Source organism: Sinohyriopsis cumingii, unplaced genomic scaffold, assembly GCF_028554795.1.
Source record: "Sinohyriopsis cumingii isolate HCF-2022 unplaced genomic scaffold, ASM2855479v2 utg000400l, whole genome shotgun sequence".
NCBI classification, from domain to species: domain Eukaryota; kingdom Metazoa; phylum Mollusca; class Bivalvia; order Unionida; family Unionidae; genus Sinohyriopsis; species Sinohyriopsis cumingii.
Window position 1 is genome coordinate 69,616 of NW_028315895.1, and position 20,385 is coordinate 90,000.

Here is a 20,385-nt window from a genome sequence, read left to right on the forward strand (position 1 = left end):
CTCACCTGTCTTGGTGTGTGATTAAGAAACTTGTTTTGAAAATGCTTATGATAATACTCTTTACATTTTTTACATAACCAAACAATTACTATTTCCTATTCTTACAATTTCATGTTAAAGAAAGATATTGTTTACATTTCCCACTGGATAATGCATCAAGTTATTAGGTCGTGTAACATTATTATCTTTTTCAGTATTATAATCTCTAAGTTAACAATTCAAGATATTTGTGTGAGTTTCTTTTATGCGATCTAAATTTCCATCGCTTGAGGCAACATAAAATATTGATAGCAGACAATGAACTCTTGCGGCTGTGGCATCTTTATTGCTCACTATAAGCGCTAGTGAATATATCGTATCTAGCAAAACTGAATGTATATTGTCACGCTTTGGCAATTAATTTCATTTGCAGCAGAAGGCGATGATGGTGTCATTTGTGTTATTAAGCAGTATCATTGCATAAAATCAAACTTGTCGAAGACAAACGGTATTGCCATAGCTGAACTTCTTTTGACAAAGGGACACATAGATGCAGACCAATACGAAAGGATAGCACAGAAAAACCGTCTGAGAAGACATATTATTGACGATCTCCTGAAGATAGCAATTCTAGGTAAATCAGACGAGTTGGGAAGTTTTTTTGACGCGCTGGCACATGTTTCCCCGGAGATAGCTGGAATAGTTGCCGACACAGAAGTTACATCAAACGATCGGTTGGGTACGAAAATGAAAATCTTTTGTTTTACTAAATGTTCGATATTTATGATGGTTATATCTTAAATATTTGAAATTGGTAGTTTTTGCAAAAACAAATTCGAATCGTTTTATAGCATTAAGCTGTTTTGTTTTGTATTTTATTAGAATACATTGATGCAGTCTAAAAACGTGCAATCATGGCAAGAGTATTGTAGCTACTCATTCCGGAGTACTGCTAATACCAGACTGTGTATTAGACTCATTATGCACAATACGGATGGCGTGAAGTTGCATAAAGCCGTGAGATTTTGAGTAAAAGCGTTACCCTTACATATTGCTATCATAGGCACCGTGGAGGAACGGGACATAAAGTTAAATGTTAAAGAATATTATGTTTTATGTCATATTCTTCATCATCAGTATTTTACAGTTTCATCAAGGCATCAAATCTCATTTTAACTAGAGAAATTGATTGAAAACCAATTTTCCTTTACCATTTTAATAATTTAAGCAATGATAAAACAGCCACAGAATTAGCAAAAATATTGGTAAGGTCCATAACGAAGATTATCTATGGGAAACACTATAAATAATTATTTTAGTACCTTTTGCTCAAATCAACACCGAGTATTTGATTTAGTCTTGCAAAACACGACGGCACATTATGTTGCTTCGGATATTATTTCTGCTTCTAAAACTAACCAATAACTTAAGCTTATACAAAACCAGAAGCAACATAATTGGGTATGCTTACTATATCTTTAGGGTTTAAACAGGTTACGGAACGTGCAATACGAATACAGAATGGCCGCACAACATCACGTTTTGGAGGCGACGTTGACGATCCGGATGTCATTTATTTTCAATATAACCTCTGTTCATCTCCAGAAGTTGTTGACACCGTCAACGATGCCATGCTCTCTCGCTTTCACTTTAGCGCACAAGATCACTCGAGGGTTATTCAGTGCCAGACAATAGATGAGCAGATACGTGAGCTGTTCAGAAAAATGAGATTATTGGAGGTGAATGCTGAATTTGAGTTGTCAACTGTCTTGAAAGAATCTTTATACGTAGACTGGGTAGAATACAGAAGGACAGCTTGTAAGTATTACCATTACATATGTTTTATATTAAGCTATTTCTATTTTTTGAGAACACAATGGTTACTTATTGTTGATATTTGTTCTCCAGGTGATGTCATCGGCATTAAATGGGGGTGAAATATATTCACTCTTTTAAGCAAAAAATCTTAGGCAGTGGTTATTGCATATCGGACTGGCAAAGGAGTGTTTAGGTCAATGTGGAATTGCAGATGATATCCATATATCAATAATTACGTGACGTGGAAAAAGGTTATTTTATATAAGATTTATCATTGTTGAAAGAAGCATTTGTATTTTTTAACTGGATATTACATTTGTTAACGCAAAGTACACTGAGGGGTAATCATAAACATTGTTGTGAAGAAAGATTTTGATTTGTATTTAATGGTTATTTTGTACAGCTCATGTTGAAAGTTCTATCGTTGACACCTTGTGTCGCTCATAAACATGTTGTTGTTTTTTTGTTTTTTTTGTGACGGTCGCACCATGCAGAATTTCGCATGCCTCTGCAAATATATCCTGATAAAAATATACATCCAGCACCAGCGAGGACGAAATCTCTAACTCGTCACAACGCCGATTAATCATATACCGGTGTGGGTCCAATGTCACAACTGTGTTATTGGTCAGTCGTAGGTATTCAAATTCCGGCACCAACAAGTTCGCATTGTTTATTCACGAAGACAATTACGTATATGTCATCGTCATTCACAACTGAATTGAGATTTAAACCTGAAGTCTGATCATGATTGCAAATAACATCGATGGTGTCACGATTCTAGCAGTGTACTGTTGTCAGTAACAATATTGTAATAATCATTATTTTTAGTTTAACGTGTCTGGAATTACGACTATCCACGCAAGTTTCAAATTATCAAAGAGCGCTCAATGGATGAAGTGCAGATTTGAGTGATTTATTTAAAATGTTATTGACCTTTCCTGACATGTAGAAGTTTATTCTAGGTCTAAATTCAATTTCACTGACTATATAGTTTAGACCATTGGACCAGTTGCTTGCAATAATGCTCTGCGTCTGTTATTATGAATGTCGCTCCGGTAATCACGTGAATGATGATAATTTCTTTTATCTGTTAATATTCAACAAAATGAAAATTAATCATCCTAGGAAAATGATTAATTGGTTCAATTTCGCAATTAAAACAATTTTTATGAACGGAACAATATCAGCAGAACATTTAATCCGCAACTAAGATCTTTTGTGGTTACTCCAGGAAGTCGAACTCGTCTAGGTATTGAAAATATCACCGTGAAGTTTAACAATGATTTTAATACAACTGTGAAAACGGCTTTAGACGTACTGCGAGGTCACTTTTGCAGGAAACCTTGTTTAGAATAAATTACCATGATGTGATCGAGCATATTAATGTAATTCACGGCGATGTTATCCTCGCGAAGAACAAGGAGTGAATTATCGTCATTGATACGTGCATAGTATTATTTTAATTTCACTCCTTGATTCCAGTTTTGCAGGGTCATCAATTTCGGCACTGTTAATTTATCGAGAGAATTCATCTCGTACGAGAGTGTGACAGCATCATTCCAATGATCAATTGCAGTAGTGTGGCTTGGTTTATGTCTTATGACTTGTGGCAATTACGCGTCATGTTAATTAGTTCTACTATCGCCTTGTGCGAATTCTTGTTTGACTGTTAGTTCGGCACCGATTGCATGGTGATGTTTTGGTCACAGGCGCAGACTTGTTAATTTTTCGACGAATTTTTTCATCATGGACATTATCTTGATATTCTTCGCGTATGAATTCAATTCCGATAATGTCATTTATGGAAAAGTCTTCTGCGCGTGTGGATGCAGCTTTCTTGAGAGTACCTGTGATATTTCTATGTAGAGGTATGTACAATGAATAAACGTCTCCTAGTTGCGCTGCAAATAACAGCAAAAATACAATCAGGTGATCAACAGGAATAGTTTCAGCTTTACATAAAATCAGATGCACACGCAAATGTTCGAGTGAAAATTTGTCGGAAATATTTACTCCCGTGGTTATGTTTTCTGCAACGATTCGGCAATGGACTTATTATAAGTATAGATAAATATATCGGCAGCAACATTCACACTCTGTTAAACATATTCAAAATGTTAGATAAAGGGAACATATATAAAAGATTTTAAACATACAATAAAACATTGCTAAAATCCTGTATTCTTTAAAAAGTGCAAATTAATATCTGGTGGTACTTAAAATTAATGATTCTCTGTAGAGTTAATACCAGCATCTGTCTGGTAAACGTAACAATTGTACTGAAAATGTTCGCCAAGCTTTTGCGAAATGCTTCATTAGGATAGGTGTATAATTATTTATTATATTTATGATGTCTAACGGGTTTTGTTTGATCTATGAGCGATCAGAGTGCAGATGTAAATTATATAGCAGTATGGATATTGTCGCAAGTATTATCGTTGATCATACCAGTGTTAGTACTTCAGTCAGTTTCACATTTTATTAGATGTAGATGGGAAGTAAGCTGATATTCTGACAAATTTCATTATAAATGTAAATACTCTACAATTCTGTTATTTTTACAGATAGTACAGATATGTATCATTCTCTCCGGGGATGGATAGATGAAAGAAAGGACGTAGTGCTTGACGTGTTTAAGCCGTTGGTGATTGGATTCTTTCAAGTACTTAGAGGTTCAATTATCTTAAAATTCAAGGTAGAAGACGGCTTCAGCATAGATTTGCTGACTCAAGAGTCTATAGAAGAAAAAGTAGAAGACCTCCTAAGGGAAGGATCTATTGAAACCAAAACTGAGATCAAGAGTCATGTTCACCTCACAGTCTTTATTATGTCTCCAGATGATGGAGGTATACTTGTTATGTTTATGCTTATCGTTTTAATCTTGTTGCAGCATTGCTCATTTTTTTAAGGATACAAAGTGCAACACTTTCCAAATCAGTGATCAAAATTTCATTTTTATGGAGATTAGTTGATAGCAAACGTGTGATTTAGACAACATTCAATAATTGATATTAATCCTATTAAAAATGAAAACGTTCAAAGTTAATATACTCCTACGCCAAAAATGTATGTTTATATACTTAATTGGTGAAGAAACGGTGGTACAGATAATAAACTAATTTCCTTCATTGGACGTAAAGTATGTTTCCTCTAATTCGTTATAAACAGTTTAGCAAAGTTTAATAAAGATGGACTATGCGGTCAAGTTGCCAACAGCATGTTCATCAAACGCATCTATTTAGTCTTCTTTACAGAGGATTATTTCACTTCTGTTTTCATTATATAAAAAAAATAATGCGTCCATATATGCAGCACATTATTTATAGATGTCTTCTGCGCTCCGCATTAGGTTGCAGAAAGTTACAAATATTTAGCAAAACAAATAAGTCAAATACATTTGACAGCGTGTGATTTCTCTTGCATTATTGAATTTATACTAACGGTTACGATCGTATATTATTCGTAACAGTCAGCAAAATTTATTAATAGACACACTTCTGCAAACAATATTTTCTAAAAACTTTAATATTCGGATATTTTTCATAAAAAGGCATCATAGTACATGCAATAATTTTTTTCAGGGCAAGAGGAGATTCATTTCTACCTCGACTTTACTGCCAGAGAGAAAATGCTAGGTAAATGATGATTCATTTTAGCTGTAGTGATATATCCTATGGTGCGGTAATCAGGACATAAAACGCCGAAACATTTTATATTGATGATTTTAAATATAATTCATGAATTCATTTCCATAATCAATTATTGTACAAATGGAGTCGATCCTACGTAGTACCAGAATTATACCCTTTATTCGGATTATTGAAAAAACATCATTTTATCATATTTGCTACAATGTAAGTGAATATACGTCATTCTGAATTTAATGTGTGTTATCCTCACGTTTGAATGTGTTTTTACGTTTGACAAATACATCATCCTTAATGGGCATAGTAGAGTGGTATGTAACTGTGGCAATCATCTGTCAATGATTCGTGTGGCATGAATGGTCTTGTCCGCTGTTTGTTAAAAGTGTTTGGCTTCCTTCGTACATGCCGAGAATGGGCCTTGATTATATAAATTATTTTACATGAAGTACGGAACCTTAAAAAGATTACATGTACAGACGTTTAGGTTTCTACAAAAATGTCGTATTGTTTTATCAAATGTCATTACAAAATAACTAATTACTCGCCTGTAATATTCATCCTTATCGAAATTTAATGTGTACTTGTTCTAACTAAAGGTATTAAATGTACAATAATTCAAGAACATATATGCAACATTCAGGTTTGCATATTATGTGTGTAGCATCATTTAAAGCGTGCAATAATTTTTAGGTACATTATGGAGGTACTTAGAACGTGCATGTTTGTAACAGATCTCTGTAAAGATAGAACAATATTTGGTCATGATTTTTTCAGTCAGATGTTCCAACTATTTGTCAAGCTGGTCATATGAATACGAACACACGCTGTTCCAACATAATCTCTTCAGTCAATCACTGCTAATTATAAAGTATTCTAACTAGTTAGATGCGCACTAATTAATTCATAAATTAGAAATACAACAACTTTATTCACCATAAGGAATATGCTGTGTGTTAAATGTGTCGAAGGAATGGAAATGTTATGCGCATAAAACACAATTGGAATGCTTTTGAGATCGGAATTTAGAGAAGTAATTTTAAGCTTAATCTATAGCTGAATGTGACCGAAAAGCGTTGTATAAGTTGTTCTACGACAGCTTGGAAAATGTATATATGACGTTATTTTGGTTTGCTTAGCCTCCTCAAAGTTCTGTAGAAGCAAGAGCTTGTTCATTGTATTGTCCATAATATTATGATATAAGAGGTACATGTTCATTTAAAAACAAAAGTAAACGTTTCCTTCCTTGCTTACAAACGTGCTCACTTCAAGCCATTTGTATGTATATTATACAGATTACAAAGCAGAGCTAACACATTATGAGAAGGAGTTAATGTCTGAGGAGCTCGACCCAACTGAATTAAAGCAATGGATGGCTGAACAGCCTAGTTTTCGACACACTACCATGCTGATGCTGGAGGGCAACATGTCAAAATGTGATACATCCAGAAAATCCAAGATGGAAGCACTACTCGACTGTATTTATGACATTGAGAATGGGTAAGTTCGCCTAATTTGTTTAGATTGGAACGTATTTCACGCAACAGTTAACGTTCCTCAAAAATCGTGTGCTGACACATTAGTAAGTTATATAATTCTCTTCTAAAAGTTTCAAGTAAGTTTGAACTTTTAGCATTTGCCCTCCATACATACCAATATATTTCCATATAGGAGATTGCCTAAGAAAGTTTTCGGTCTACTTTGTTTCGTTTTTAAAAACAATTTCTTGGTGTTTTTAAAAGAATTTGCCCATAATGATATAACAGTATTCATTCAACTAATTTATCTAGTGTTCTCGGCTCATTTAGTATGTATTGCACGTGATATCCGTACACATTTTTCAAACAAGATATGTCACAGCCCGTTAAAAAAACAATAATATCGATTGCTTAATTTTAGTCAAACTGCATCGCAGTGTATGATTTTACATATTCAAATGCAACACTTCTGCGTATGTGTAAGATTTTGAAAAACATGTTACTTCAGTACAACAATTATATTGCAGTGGCCCGTTTAATTATACATTATGGTGAAAAAATTGTAAAAGGAACAATTGTCTATAAGAAGTTTGTTTAAATGATTATGATATTTCAGAAGTGGTTTTGAGATAGGAAATGGTTTCCGTATACACTTTAATTTATTTATGAAAAACTTATAAAACCACATGATGCTAGATTTTCACATAAATATGATCACATTCTTTCGGATATCATCCTTCGCTCACGCTTACACAATATTGATAACATTACGACGAAATAATAATAAAATAAGTATTTGCTTATTAGAGTAACATTTCCTTTCTCCATGTATGATAAGCTGTTAAACATATTGTAATATATTATAAGCTGTGAGACGATCCTATCGCATTTGTAAGAGATTTGAAAAAGTAATTAAACACAAATCGATTAAAAAGCATTAAGGTTAACACACACGTTAAAATGATGAAAATATTCATTTTTTCTGTATAATACAGCATGGTGGATATTTATCAACTCCGATCTTTCTGTTTTGTTTGAAGAAACAAAGTTCAAGTAGATGATGATGCAAATCATCAGCTGGTACATATAAGTCACACCCATATCATAAACTGCGTCACCAACAATACATAGCTGTTAGCGGGTATTTAATAATTTATACTAGTTACAATTACATTCCTCTCATGTATTCTCATCTAAGAGATGCTAAACATAGGAACGATTCTTGCATTGCATACCATATAAGGTCTTGTGCATTACAAGTATAAGGCATGGCCTCCACAAATGGCTTGTCAGTTACGACGAATTTCCTTCACTCCATGTCAAAATTGATCTCCTAAATTTGAGCTTTTTTTTAAACACTGACAAGAAAAGTTGAAATAAAGCAGCAAAATTAAGTTTTCTTTCTACATGTGGTTTACACCCATCATTGTCCCAATGTTCTTTTTACACACACACACACACACACACACACACACACACACATATATATATATATATATATATATATATATATATATATATATATATATATATATATATATATATATATATATATATATATATATATATATGGTAGTAGTAGTAGTTGTAGTAGTAGTGGTAGTATTAGTAGTAGTACATTTCTCTTGAGACTTGATGCAAACATGAATTCGTTTGGTAAATTTAACATTTTCTTTAACATGACAAATTTACATGATATTCTAATGCATGAGTGTTTAATCATTTGACATAGAAATAATTTATAGCATTATGTGTTTGAGTCGTGCTTCGTGGTGCAAGTTATAATCTTTGGTTTAGAAAGCCTTACTAATGGGTCGTACAAATGTGAAGCAAGAATAATCATGCAAGTGTGATATTTACGTTTCGTGATATCTGTTCTCATTAAAGGTAACGTTATAGTATTTGAGCTTTTAATAACACCTCATTTGACAACGACTATAACACTGAAGTTTTTGGAAATAGGGGAAACATAATACATCAAGCTAATACTAATATCTACATTCACAGAGAGAAAAAAACTACAAGTACATTTCTTATAATTATGCACATTATGTTTTGGAGGAATGAAAACTAGATATTTTCCTTGGATAAATGTTTACTTTGTGACAAAAACATTACCCGTAGAAGGAACGTTTGCAAAGCTATTGTATTTCCGACCCTGTTGTAAACATGCGAAACCTGGACGGTGTACAGACAATATGCGAGAAAAGCTGAACTATTTTCATACAGGTTGCCTGACGAACGGATGAAGATAAGATGACAAGACAGTGTCCCAAATATTCAGGTTCTCACACTGGCAGACATCCAAGTATCCACGCTCAGCTGATAATAACAGTTGAGTTGGGCATCCCACCTCAGCAGGATGCCAGGAGATGATCTTTTACGGTGAGCTGTATCAAATAAAGCACTCTCAGGGTTGTCAGAAGAAACACTTCAAAGATTCCCTCAGATCATGATCAAAACATTTAATATTGACCCTGAGTCTTGGATACATCATGCACATAATTGCGCCACCTTGCGCAGTCTCATCCATAATGGAGCTACATACTTTGACCGGAGGAAACTCGCAGAAGGCATGGAAGAAACGCAAGCAGCCTACTTATTCAGGCCTGCAGTATGTCCTGTATTGATCAAGAAACCACAAACAGAATCTTCTGGGAAATATGCTACAGACAGTTCAGAGTACAAATTAGGCTGATCAGCCATTCACGATGGCAGAAACTAAACCAGCTAGTGATATTATGGTAAAATTAAACTCAATCGACAAACAAAAAGATTTAAGAGTCATTTGATTGTAGTCATGAACTAGATTGGTAGATGTTAGAAGTCTTCCTCTCAATAAGTAATTGTCGTTAAGGAAGCGTCAAAAGATATTTCCAGGATCTGTACAATGCTTAGGTCCGACAAGCCATTGATGATTGGTACAAAGCAATCACACGCACCCTGTAACATTAGCTCACTGTCATTACTAATAATGATGCTGTACAAGACAAAATAGCATCCTGTATTTTAATGAGATTTTCTTTGCATTTGCATTTTAAAAAGGGGAACGAAACAAAGGGAAATGTTTGCATTCTAAGGTTTGATCTTGGCAGATTGGCAGATGGGGAAAAGAGTGTCCACTGAATTTGTGATGTTAGCTTATAGTGTGCAAGAGCCTCGCAACATGTTTGCTTTGCTACCGACCTTTTGTTGGTTGCGGCTGGCATCAATAGGGGGTGTGCTTGCATCAATTGATGTGTTATTCATATGGAGATATCAGAATCATGCTTTAAATTGCTTCGCAGCTTCCCACAGGTTGCTCCAGTAGGTGTCAAACGTTTATTTAATCACATTTATCCAGCACTGGCTGCGAGGCTAGTTCTGCAATGGGTTATTGGTCTAAGGTAGGAGAATTTCCGCTGACTTCTCCTTATGCAGGTATAGCAGCTACTGATACTTCCTTTGGTTGCTGTTCGCAGCCTGAAAGACCACTGATGCTATTTTCTTACGTTGCTGACAAATATTGTCAGTTCTTTCATCTCTATATGGAGTTCTTTTATTGGTTCTTTTGCGTTTAGACGTATATTGATTGCGTCTGCGGCAGATCTTTCTGACAAAAAGTTAAATAGAAGTAAAAAATTTCCAATGCTTTTAGAATGATATAGAGGTATATGCTCTCTCTAGGCTATAGGCAACTGGAAGACGTAGGAAAATGCGATACATATGGTAGGATTCAGTGGAGTTTACTCCATTACATTTTATGTAAACTTGCTTCTCTGATGATATAAGGAACTTTTTGCCATATTTATGTTTGTCTATTCTGTCTTTTACCTCTGTTTTTATATTGCTTCATCTGGAGGTACGGGTTTTTATTGGGCACTTACATTATGATCTCTATTTTTAACACTTCTTGGGAACTAGAACTCTGCACGATGTTATTCATAGGTGTAATGCGTGTCTTAGGACGGACAAATGTATTCTGATTTTATGCCAAAGTGTTATGGGGCCTTACTTTCATATACACTTATGTTACTTGTAACACAAGTAGAGGTTCCAGTGGGTAAGATGCACATTTGCAATCATTTGAAAATAACTCGTGTCAATGCACGAGGAAGGAATGGTTTAATAAAGTCTTAAGTCTAAATATGTCTGACAAGTTTGGGAGAGCAAGATGAGTGTCTTTATTTCTGTCCAAGCCCTTGTTTCTTCTTTTTTCCACAATCATCCTGCGTCTGCTTTGTCATCTATACGAGTTATTTGTATTGTATTTCCTACCCTGATGCTATAGCAGAAGTGCGGTATCTTTCCACACAACTTGTTTGTATGTTGTGATATCTCCAGAGTGTGTCATGTAGATGTGGTTACATGATCCTGCTGTGCAATGGTCTGCATCCACTGAACGCAGGATTGCGGCACGACGAATCATGAGTAATGTACCATCTGAACGTTCTCGATTTAGCTTATGGACATTAGCCCCTTCAAGCTCGTCTAGGTTCATTGGAGACAAGGTTCGATTTCGGAATGAGTGTTCTCGAAATTCAACGACATTACACGTTGCTTTTCAAATCATTATGGAATGAGTATTTAGAGACCATGGCTAACCGTCCTTCTGTCGACATGACAACAGATTGAAAAGCGAAGAGAACTTTTACAGTTTCATGAAATCGTTGCCTGTCTGATACGATGTACTTGCAAATCGCAATGCAGGGATTGAAATATGAAGACTCTCAATTGCATCATTGGATATGTTGTTGTGGAATTACTAACCCCAAAACAGATTACCTACTGACCGATGATGTCAAAAATATACGAGGTGTTCAAGGTAACCGATGGCAAGTCGAGCGCCACCCCGGTAAATCAAGAAGAACTCATCCCCACTAAACGGGCGCACAACGCACTGAGTTGATAAAGTGTTCATACTTTGACATAAAGCCCTCGGGACGTGGAGTATGGTACATGACAATAGCGCAATGCTTTACTCGTTGAACCTCTCTTTTTAATTTCATCTGCACGATTTTACGGCAAGGACGTCGTGAAGGTCAAAGAGCGCAGCATACTTCCAATTTCAGCGACAAAGTAATGCCTTAATAAGCAAGCCAGTTGATTTTCTAATGCTGAATCATGTGCAGTTTTGGGGTGTCGAAAGTAAACCAGATTTCGTCTGGTCGGATTGTTTTTAAACAAAACAGAAATGTGTGCGTAACCTGTCATTAAACATGCACTCACATGTTGAATGATATAACATGTGTCTTGGAACGTGATCTATGCCACGTTCTTTTCATACCAGTTGGTCCTCTCTAACTTATATGATAATTAGCCAGAGAGAATATACATCGTATTGACATCATGTCCTTTAGAGACAGCTAGCATACTAAAGAGTGACATCTTAACAGATTCAAGATTGCTATTGGAAATTATGAAGCAGGTAGTGTAGGAAATAATATATATGTGCTACTGTTTGTTGCGCCTTCCGCAAAAAGAAAACTCCACGTGTCTTGCTTCCGTCATGATGATTCATGATTGCTGTATGTTCTTCAGAATTTATCTCTGTCACATTCACGAAGAGCGTAAGTGCTAGGTGAGCTTCACTAGACACTCTGATTCAAAATAAAGTTGTTGTTGTTGTTTAGGGTTTAACGCCATTTTTCAGCACTCGATAGGCTATACATGGCGGCCAGTATTAATGGTGGAGGAAGAACCCGGGAAAACACCGGAAAGAACCACCGGCCCTCGAGAAGCTACTGGCAAGCTTTCTCACATACCCACATTGGCTGAATCCGAGACTCGAACCTACGCAGACAGATCAAAATAAAGTAATTACGAGACAGCGTAGATATTCATTTAACGTGAGTTTTTATAAAATAGAATTTTGGTTCCTTAACAGATAAGTTAGATTTGTCTATAAGAGTTTGCAAAATACTTCCCCTCGTAACAGGTGAACTTCACTGCATACTATGAACTCAAAGTCGAACAATGAACAACGGTAACTATGAGAAGGATAGGATTGAAAATGTTCCGTTTTCTGCACGTTTTTTCACAATTCTTCTCTCTCTTTCTGTCTTTCTATCACTCGCTCTCTCACTTTCTCTCTCTCTCTCTCTCTCTCTCTCTCTCTCTCTCTCTCTTCATTTCTCTCTCTCTCTCTCTCTCTCTCTCTCTCTACAGAAAAGGTATACTCAAAACCATCAAGGAAACAGTGGAATTATAAAAATGAAATGAACTTGATAATCACGTCATAACTTTTGCATTAATTGAAACATTATTATTCAAATCAATTTACTCTCATTGTTGCGTTAAGCTAATTCAAATCCTTGGATAAATAACTGTTTTTAATTATTCATAAAAATGATTTAGACAAGAAACAGAGACAGAAAAAATGAAATAGTATGAGATGTATATTTAATTTGTATTCTGTAATTGAACCTTTTATTTGAAGGTAGAGGCTTACCTGACTACGCCCATGTTTATAGTATTTGTAATTTATAAATAGGTTGTTTACTTACTTTCGAATTCAAGATACAGCGATTAGAATGACCTTAGAATGTTCTGGAAGCGACGTTACGAATTTGATGGTAAAAGGACCCACAGCCTAGTCATCATATTGTGTCTTAGATGTTTATGTAAGGCTCTGATCAACAAAATTATTCAGACCTATCTTAAGATCTGTCTCTAGTGGAATCATGTTTAGTTGTGTACAGTTATAATTTAAGAAGAATTATTTATTTATTATTCATGGGAATTACAAAGTGTTCATTTACATTTTTGACTAACACCCTATCTTAGGATTATTGTAAATAAATTCATATACATTCATTACATCATTTTGATACATCAAGATTATTTGTATATCGGCACATTTATTATCATTAGTACATCAGCAGATTTAACATTGGAGTTCATTCACAAAACGAATGGAATTAATTCGATACACTCTATGCATGTGGGCTTGTGGCAGAACATTTAGGATTATTTTGTAGGACGTTTAGGATTATTTACGATTTAATTCACAATATTGTAAGTTCCTTTTAAAATATGTATTCTGTACAAGGCAAAACATAGTTAAAACGCAAATTCAAATAACAAATGCAATTCAAAATGATCAGGGTAAAGGAACATTATATGGTAGTCGATATTCTTTTAATTTAGAATAGCAACTGTCTGTTTATTTTCTTTTCTTTGTTAAGTTATATGTGTATGTATGTTACATTGGACATAACAAACGTTCTTACAAACGCTTAAATTTTATCTCTCATTGGGGACCAAAATTAGCTCATTTCTAACCTTGTTCATTTTATGCTAGTTATATTTAATTTAGAAATTTAGACATCATAGCGTCTTCAACATGTTATGTTTTAATGATATGAATAGTGGGCTATATTACCTTATGATAGAACTCTTATTAGCTTTCCCAAGCACTAAATACTACCGCAAATATTATCCAGCTTTTAACCTATATTTGTACCAAAACCATTGTGAGATGAAAATGTGTTGTTGTTCAAAATCTGAATAGTTGTTGGATGTATCCGAATATATTTTAATTTTTATTTTTATTTTTTTAAATCAGCAATCTCTCAGTGTAGGCAACACCTATATGGACTTTTTATTTGAATTCTACAATCCCTCAAATTGCTAAGTGTCTCATGACGTAAGAGTAGTGACGTTGGTTTCACTTGCCTTAATAAGCAACCTTGAGACGGTCCGATGCCTTTTATATTTCTTTTTTAAATCTAGCTTGGGCCAATAACGTAATTCATTTATATTAATGTAAAAGTTACTGCTTCCGGAAACAGAGCAAACATTCATAAAGATCTATGAGTAAATCAATGGATGTAAGGTTATCGTGCTGTGAGATTCTGCGCTTCTCTTAGAAACATATCAAAGTCAACATAACCTGGGTTTATAAAATATTAGGCACGTATGCTTGCAGAGATTAGTGTGCATAGTATCTTGCAGACAATTAATCCAAAAGTTTGAAGTATGTGAAGTCTAAATGAAAAGAGGCACCTTTTGCATTGCCAGAGGTCAGCAGTTCACTAAATATGTCGAGAAAAAAATCCGCATAGGTTGTTCCTCACAACTGGCGTGCGGTTTTTCCTAATAATCGCTTCATGGTTTTCATACGCAATTTAGGAATCACTTTTAGTGAACAATATTGTAGAAATGCTAAAACGAGGATACTGTTCTGCCATTTGTTCACTTGGTTTCATTTCAGAATTCATAATTATATGTAACTCTCTGCCTAACTTGCATCTCTCTCTCTCTCTCTCTCTCTCTCTCTCTCTCTCTCTCTCTCTCTCTCTTTTACACTAGCTCGCTATCTCTTTCTCTCTACTTAAAGATATCTCAATTTTTCACAGACGTGAGCTGCTGAAAATGTTCTGTAAGGAGAATGATCCTTATGTGTACAAGGAAGTGTTTTCGAAACCCAATCAGCATTCTTCGGATATGTCTAGTAGTTCACATCAGACTGTATTGACGTATCGAAAGAAAGGAGGACTACAAAAGCTTTTCTCTTTCCGGGTGAACATCGCTGCTACAGATGTAAAAGGTATAAAAAGAACTTGCGTATTCTCCGGTCAGTTTTCCAACTTTTATGTCATAAGATAATATGGGTGATGTTGATTATATTCGAATTCGTTTATGTCGAACGTTGTGGGAATCATGCGCATATCATGTGACCATGTTCGAACCCAAAATGTTCGTTTATAAGATTTTTAACATGACAAATAATAATTTTAAGATGTAATGAAAGTATCGCATGTATTTGTATCATAGTGCAGTCAACTTTGTCCGATGGGGCAAGGTCACTGATTATTCATGTCGCTCTGGTGCTCTGCAGACCATGTCACACATTGTGAACAAATTTCCTCTGATTAGTTCACCAGTGGACTGCAGGCTCTGCATCCTGCTAATAATGACGCTGTTAAATGGATGGGCATGCACTGCAAATGATAAATAAATAAACAGTGCTTGTCTTTTCAGATATTTGAAGAATCATCTCCACACTGTTTCAGAACTTAGCAGGCATCGTGATGACATATGTCAGTAAGCACTTGTAACATCTCTTCCTAATGATTTGCGAGGAAATCAATCAAACGTAGAGTATAGCTAGCCCATTTATTTAACATGTAGTCATGTATAGGTTTTTTCCCCCCTCCCTCCGATACATGAGAGGTTTTCCAAAGTAAAATGTACAACAATGCAACTGTAGTGATATTTTCGACATTATTTTACTAAAATATGATATGTGCATTTGTTGGAAAAGGTCAAATCAATCATTAACACCATTTGATTACAAACTATGGGTCTTGGAAGGGGATGACTACTATGTAAAATGATCTCTCATGCATGTTAATAAAATATGCTTGAGTTTTGGCTGATTCGTTTACGTTAAATTAAGTAACCTTGTAACTATTTCTACATATAGGAGAACTTCGTGCTAGCAGACAACTTGAGAGCATGAGAGAAAATGATTTGCATGTCTGCCAGCGTCGTTTGGAATATCTCGGTCAACGTCTACAAGACTTGGCGGTTGAGTTTGGGGATGGACAGGGTGCTGTGTGGTTTAAACAAAATCTTTGGTAAGAGAATGTTTACTGGTGTTTCATCTCTTTACAGAATTATGTATTTATATAATACTATATTCAGACAAGGACAATGATTATGACCTTAATCGCAAGATTATGTGCTCATAACATCGTAACGAACTTTGCTTTGGTCAAGTGAATTTCGGTTGACTGGGAGAAAATATATTAGAAACTTGGCCTAAACCATGTAGCTTCTCTGGACAATCCTAATTGTCTTTAAATATGTAAAACTATCCAATCATCTATTTATCGATGTAGAGAAAATTAAGCCTACAAAAACTGTAATCTGAATCCAGCAGATATTTATACGTATATGCTGATGCCAACAAATTGTCATACTTTATCAGCTTATATAAATGTAATGCTTCCTAAAAGGCTCCAAATCAACAGGATATTGATATTTTAAATTTGCTAAACCTTTGTATCAACAAGACAGACTTTATATTGTGATTTACAATAAAAGGTACAGTTATAGGGAAGACTTTTTGTCAAATTGAACTCCATCAGTTAGCGAGCTGAATGAGAGAATAAAGTATTTCGTTACGGTCCATAAATTAATGTTTATCCTCCGTTTACTGATGATACTTTTCCATTCTGGGTCATATCGGAAGAAGACCTAAGGAAGATTGCAATATTAATTAATAAGCGATACTCATCAATTAAAATTAAAACTAAAATTGCTAAAGAAAGATCTACTAATTCACAGGAGAAATAACTTGCGACTGAGACAATTTTGATACCGCCTATTTATTTCTTCAAAAATAAAATCGGAGAATTCCTCTTTGATCAAACGCAATTTCTTGCCCTTATTCAATTGAAAAATCCAGAGTATACAGGTGATGATATTTCACCAGTAGAGTGTTTCTACGTTGAGACGTCTCAAACGCCGTTTAATTAATACTTGCTAATTGAAACCTTCTGTCTATCATTATATTTGGCTCACTGCTTGACAGTAATAACACTACTACTACTCCTGCTACTATTACCAACAATACTACAAGCAATACTGCTACCACCACTACTACTACTACTACTACTACTACTAATAATAATAATAATAATAATAATAATAATAATAATAATAATAATTATTATTATTATTATTATTATTATTATTATTATTATTGTTGTTGTTGTTATTATTATTATTATTATTATTATTATTATTATTATTATTATTATTAAAATAATACCAATAATAATTAAAATAAATCATCAAAATCGACACAGCGAAACACACAGAACGCCTACAATATATTGCATGTGTAATATAATAAGTGAATGGTTTTCAAATTTCCCCAAATTAAAGAAAAGATTAATATCTGTGTACATAAGAATATGACCCTGTACAATTTGTGAGTATGCCGCTCGAATATACGTACAACACGGCACTTTCACTTGTATTAACAGCCTTCTAGTACGTGCTTTGGTACTGACTGTATCACATTACCCTGTAGTATATAATATTCTCCACAATCGCAGTGTCGATTAACTGAATGTTGCTTGAAAGGCGAGAATAACATGTCTGTCTTGTAAACAATTTATCCGAGAAGTCTTCAGCGACAAATCGAACGTAATGTAAACATCTTCGTGACATAAAATGTTAAACGCAGTAACTTATAATTAGTCATATTTAGGAGATTTGAGGAGACTGTGAGTTCCCCATTATGTCCGAGATATCGACTTTAATGGGGGTGATTTGATATGGTACCATATACTGTATGTTCTCTTCCTCGTCGTCCATATGATAAGCAAATCACACCTCCATATTACTTCATTTGAAGATTAAATGTACTCGCTACTCGCTACGCATACTATAGTGTATGTACTTAAATGATAAATAGAACGCTAAAATACTTCAGTCTGATTTATTTTAGTGGTGCTGGCTTAGTGCCATTCAAAGTATTATTGACTGAATTCACTGGATCCTGTTAGCTGATTTCTAAACTAATAAGGTCAATTTTTGAAATTGAGATGTTAACATCTAACTTTGAAAACGGCTCCAGTAGACTAAGCGTTATCGTTGCTCAAAAGAGGTCTTTAACCCGTAAGTTGAAGAACATTCAAAAACTCTGACTTAAAATATGACCGAGCAATCTGGTAAAAAGATAAATGGTCAATGCTAAATACAAACATGCCGGCAGAAGGATATCCATCGCCAGTAGAAGGTAATGATATACTTGTTATTGGTATTCACTGTTTTCTTCATGTATCTAAGTTTCATTTGAAAAATAAACAAGGTAATGTCCCAATAACTAAACCCAAATATAAATACTTTTCCAGAAAACAACAACAACAACAACAACAACAACAACAACAATAACAATAATAATAATAATAATAATAAAATAACACGAAAACAAATTTTAAGTCAGGGGAACCCATCTGGACGGCAAAAAGGAAATTGTCATCATCTTTTGCTTGGTACTCATCGCGAACATCATAAACAACAATGAAACAAAATAACGTTTAATGGCATCTTTGTGCTCAATGTTGACAACTTGCACATGCGTCACATTTGTACACGGTGTGTATATTTGTACATGTTCACATTTACACACGCATGCATTAACAACTGTGGATGGGGCATGCAAATTATGAATTTAAGTTATCATCAAGAGACAGGATATATCACGAAGTGTTATTGATAGCATAAACAAAGTTAGGGATATAGAAGAAAAAGAAGAAGACGAAGAACAACAAGAACAAGAAGAAATGATAACGATGATGATGATGAAATACGTTTATTGCTACAGGTAACATATTCTGTTATAAATCATTTTAAAACTTAAGTATTTGATTGAATTAGAAGTTAAGCAGATGAAAATTGAATTTCGTTAACTCTCTATAATTGTAAAGTATATCATGGATTAAAATTATAAGCGATGCTCGGCTTCGCATCATTACTACGGTAACACGATAAACCCGGTTGGGTCAGATTACAATGAAGACACTAAGAATGACAAACGAAAATACGATGTTTATTTATAAATTATTAAATATAGCAAAATCCTACACCTAAACTCTTGCGCATAAATTCCAAGATTGGATTTTTAACACAATGATGCGCACTGAGTTAAATAACTTAACAATAACTGGAATAAGATAACGAAAAATGATACAGTTTATAACTAGAACGATTTGTAAGATGTAGCTTAAAGCGAACAAGCAACAATAAAAATGAAATAAAATTAAACAAAACACAAAGCACAAAATGAAATAATAATTAATCACTCATACAATTATGCGTGAATTGCAAAACAATGATAAGATTTCAGTCAAATAATGAGAACTGGTTTCATATAAAGAATAACGATTTTTGCACTCAAATAGTGGTAACTGATTTAATATCAGTTAGGATATATATGGTGTGGTGTCCAATTCATAACACAAGGTAACTTCCGCCCCACCGCTCTGCTTCGTGGTTAAGAAGCCACCACGAATGTTCTCCCCTTACGGTCTGCCTAAGGATCCGTATAACCTCTTGTTACCTGAAGACCGGTTGGTCCTGAAGCTTTGGACCCTCACCACGAGATAACCACTATCTTCCTCAGGGCCAACGTCACTACCGATAGCAACACAGCGGGTATATACCAACCCAAATTAACACCATCGCTAAAGAAAAAACATGCCGTACGGTGAAGACACAAAGACAGGCATAGTTCTGTCACTGTCGCTCTATCACTCCGTCGCTCCTTCCGCCCTTCACTCTTTTTCATTTTTACAGCTGGAGATATTGCGCCGTAAAGTTGACCGCTTACTGACAGGATATTCCATAATCTCTAGCTTGAATGTACCATAAACATATATATATATATATATATATATATATATATATATATACACACACTGGCTATGTTGCAACGCACGGCCTATGCGCTCAAGGTAACATCG

The 20,385-nt window shown here is 34.6% G+C and overlaps 1 protein-coding gene across 1 annotated transcript in view; it reads left to right on the top strand.

The window, feature by feature from the left end:
* The first annotated feature begins 3,592 nt into the window (after positions 1 to 3,592).
* LOC149774178 (uncharacterized) overlaps positions 3,593 to 20,385 on the top strand; it is a 22,466-nt gene continuing 5,673 nt past the window's right edge. The window contains exons 1-6 of the mRNA XM_089945685.1: positions 3,593 to 3,668; positions 4,365 to 4,646; positions 5,382 to 5,435; positions 6,740 to 6,944; positions 15,262 to 15,452; positions 16,332 to 16,485. Of these exons, the coding sequence (XP_089801811.1) occupies positions 3,593 to 3,668; positions 4,365 to 4,646; positions 5,382 to 5,435; positions 6,740 to 6,944; positions 15,262 to 15,452; positions 16,332 to 16,485 (962 nt within the window). The remainder of the gene's footprint in view (positions 3,669 to 4,364; positions 4,647 to 5,381; positions 5,436 to 6,739; positions 6,945 to 15,261; positions 15,453 to 16,331; positions 16,486 to 20,385) is intronic.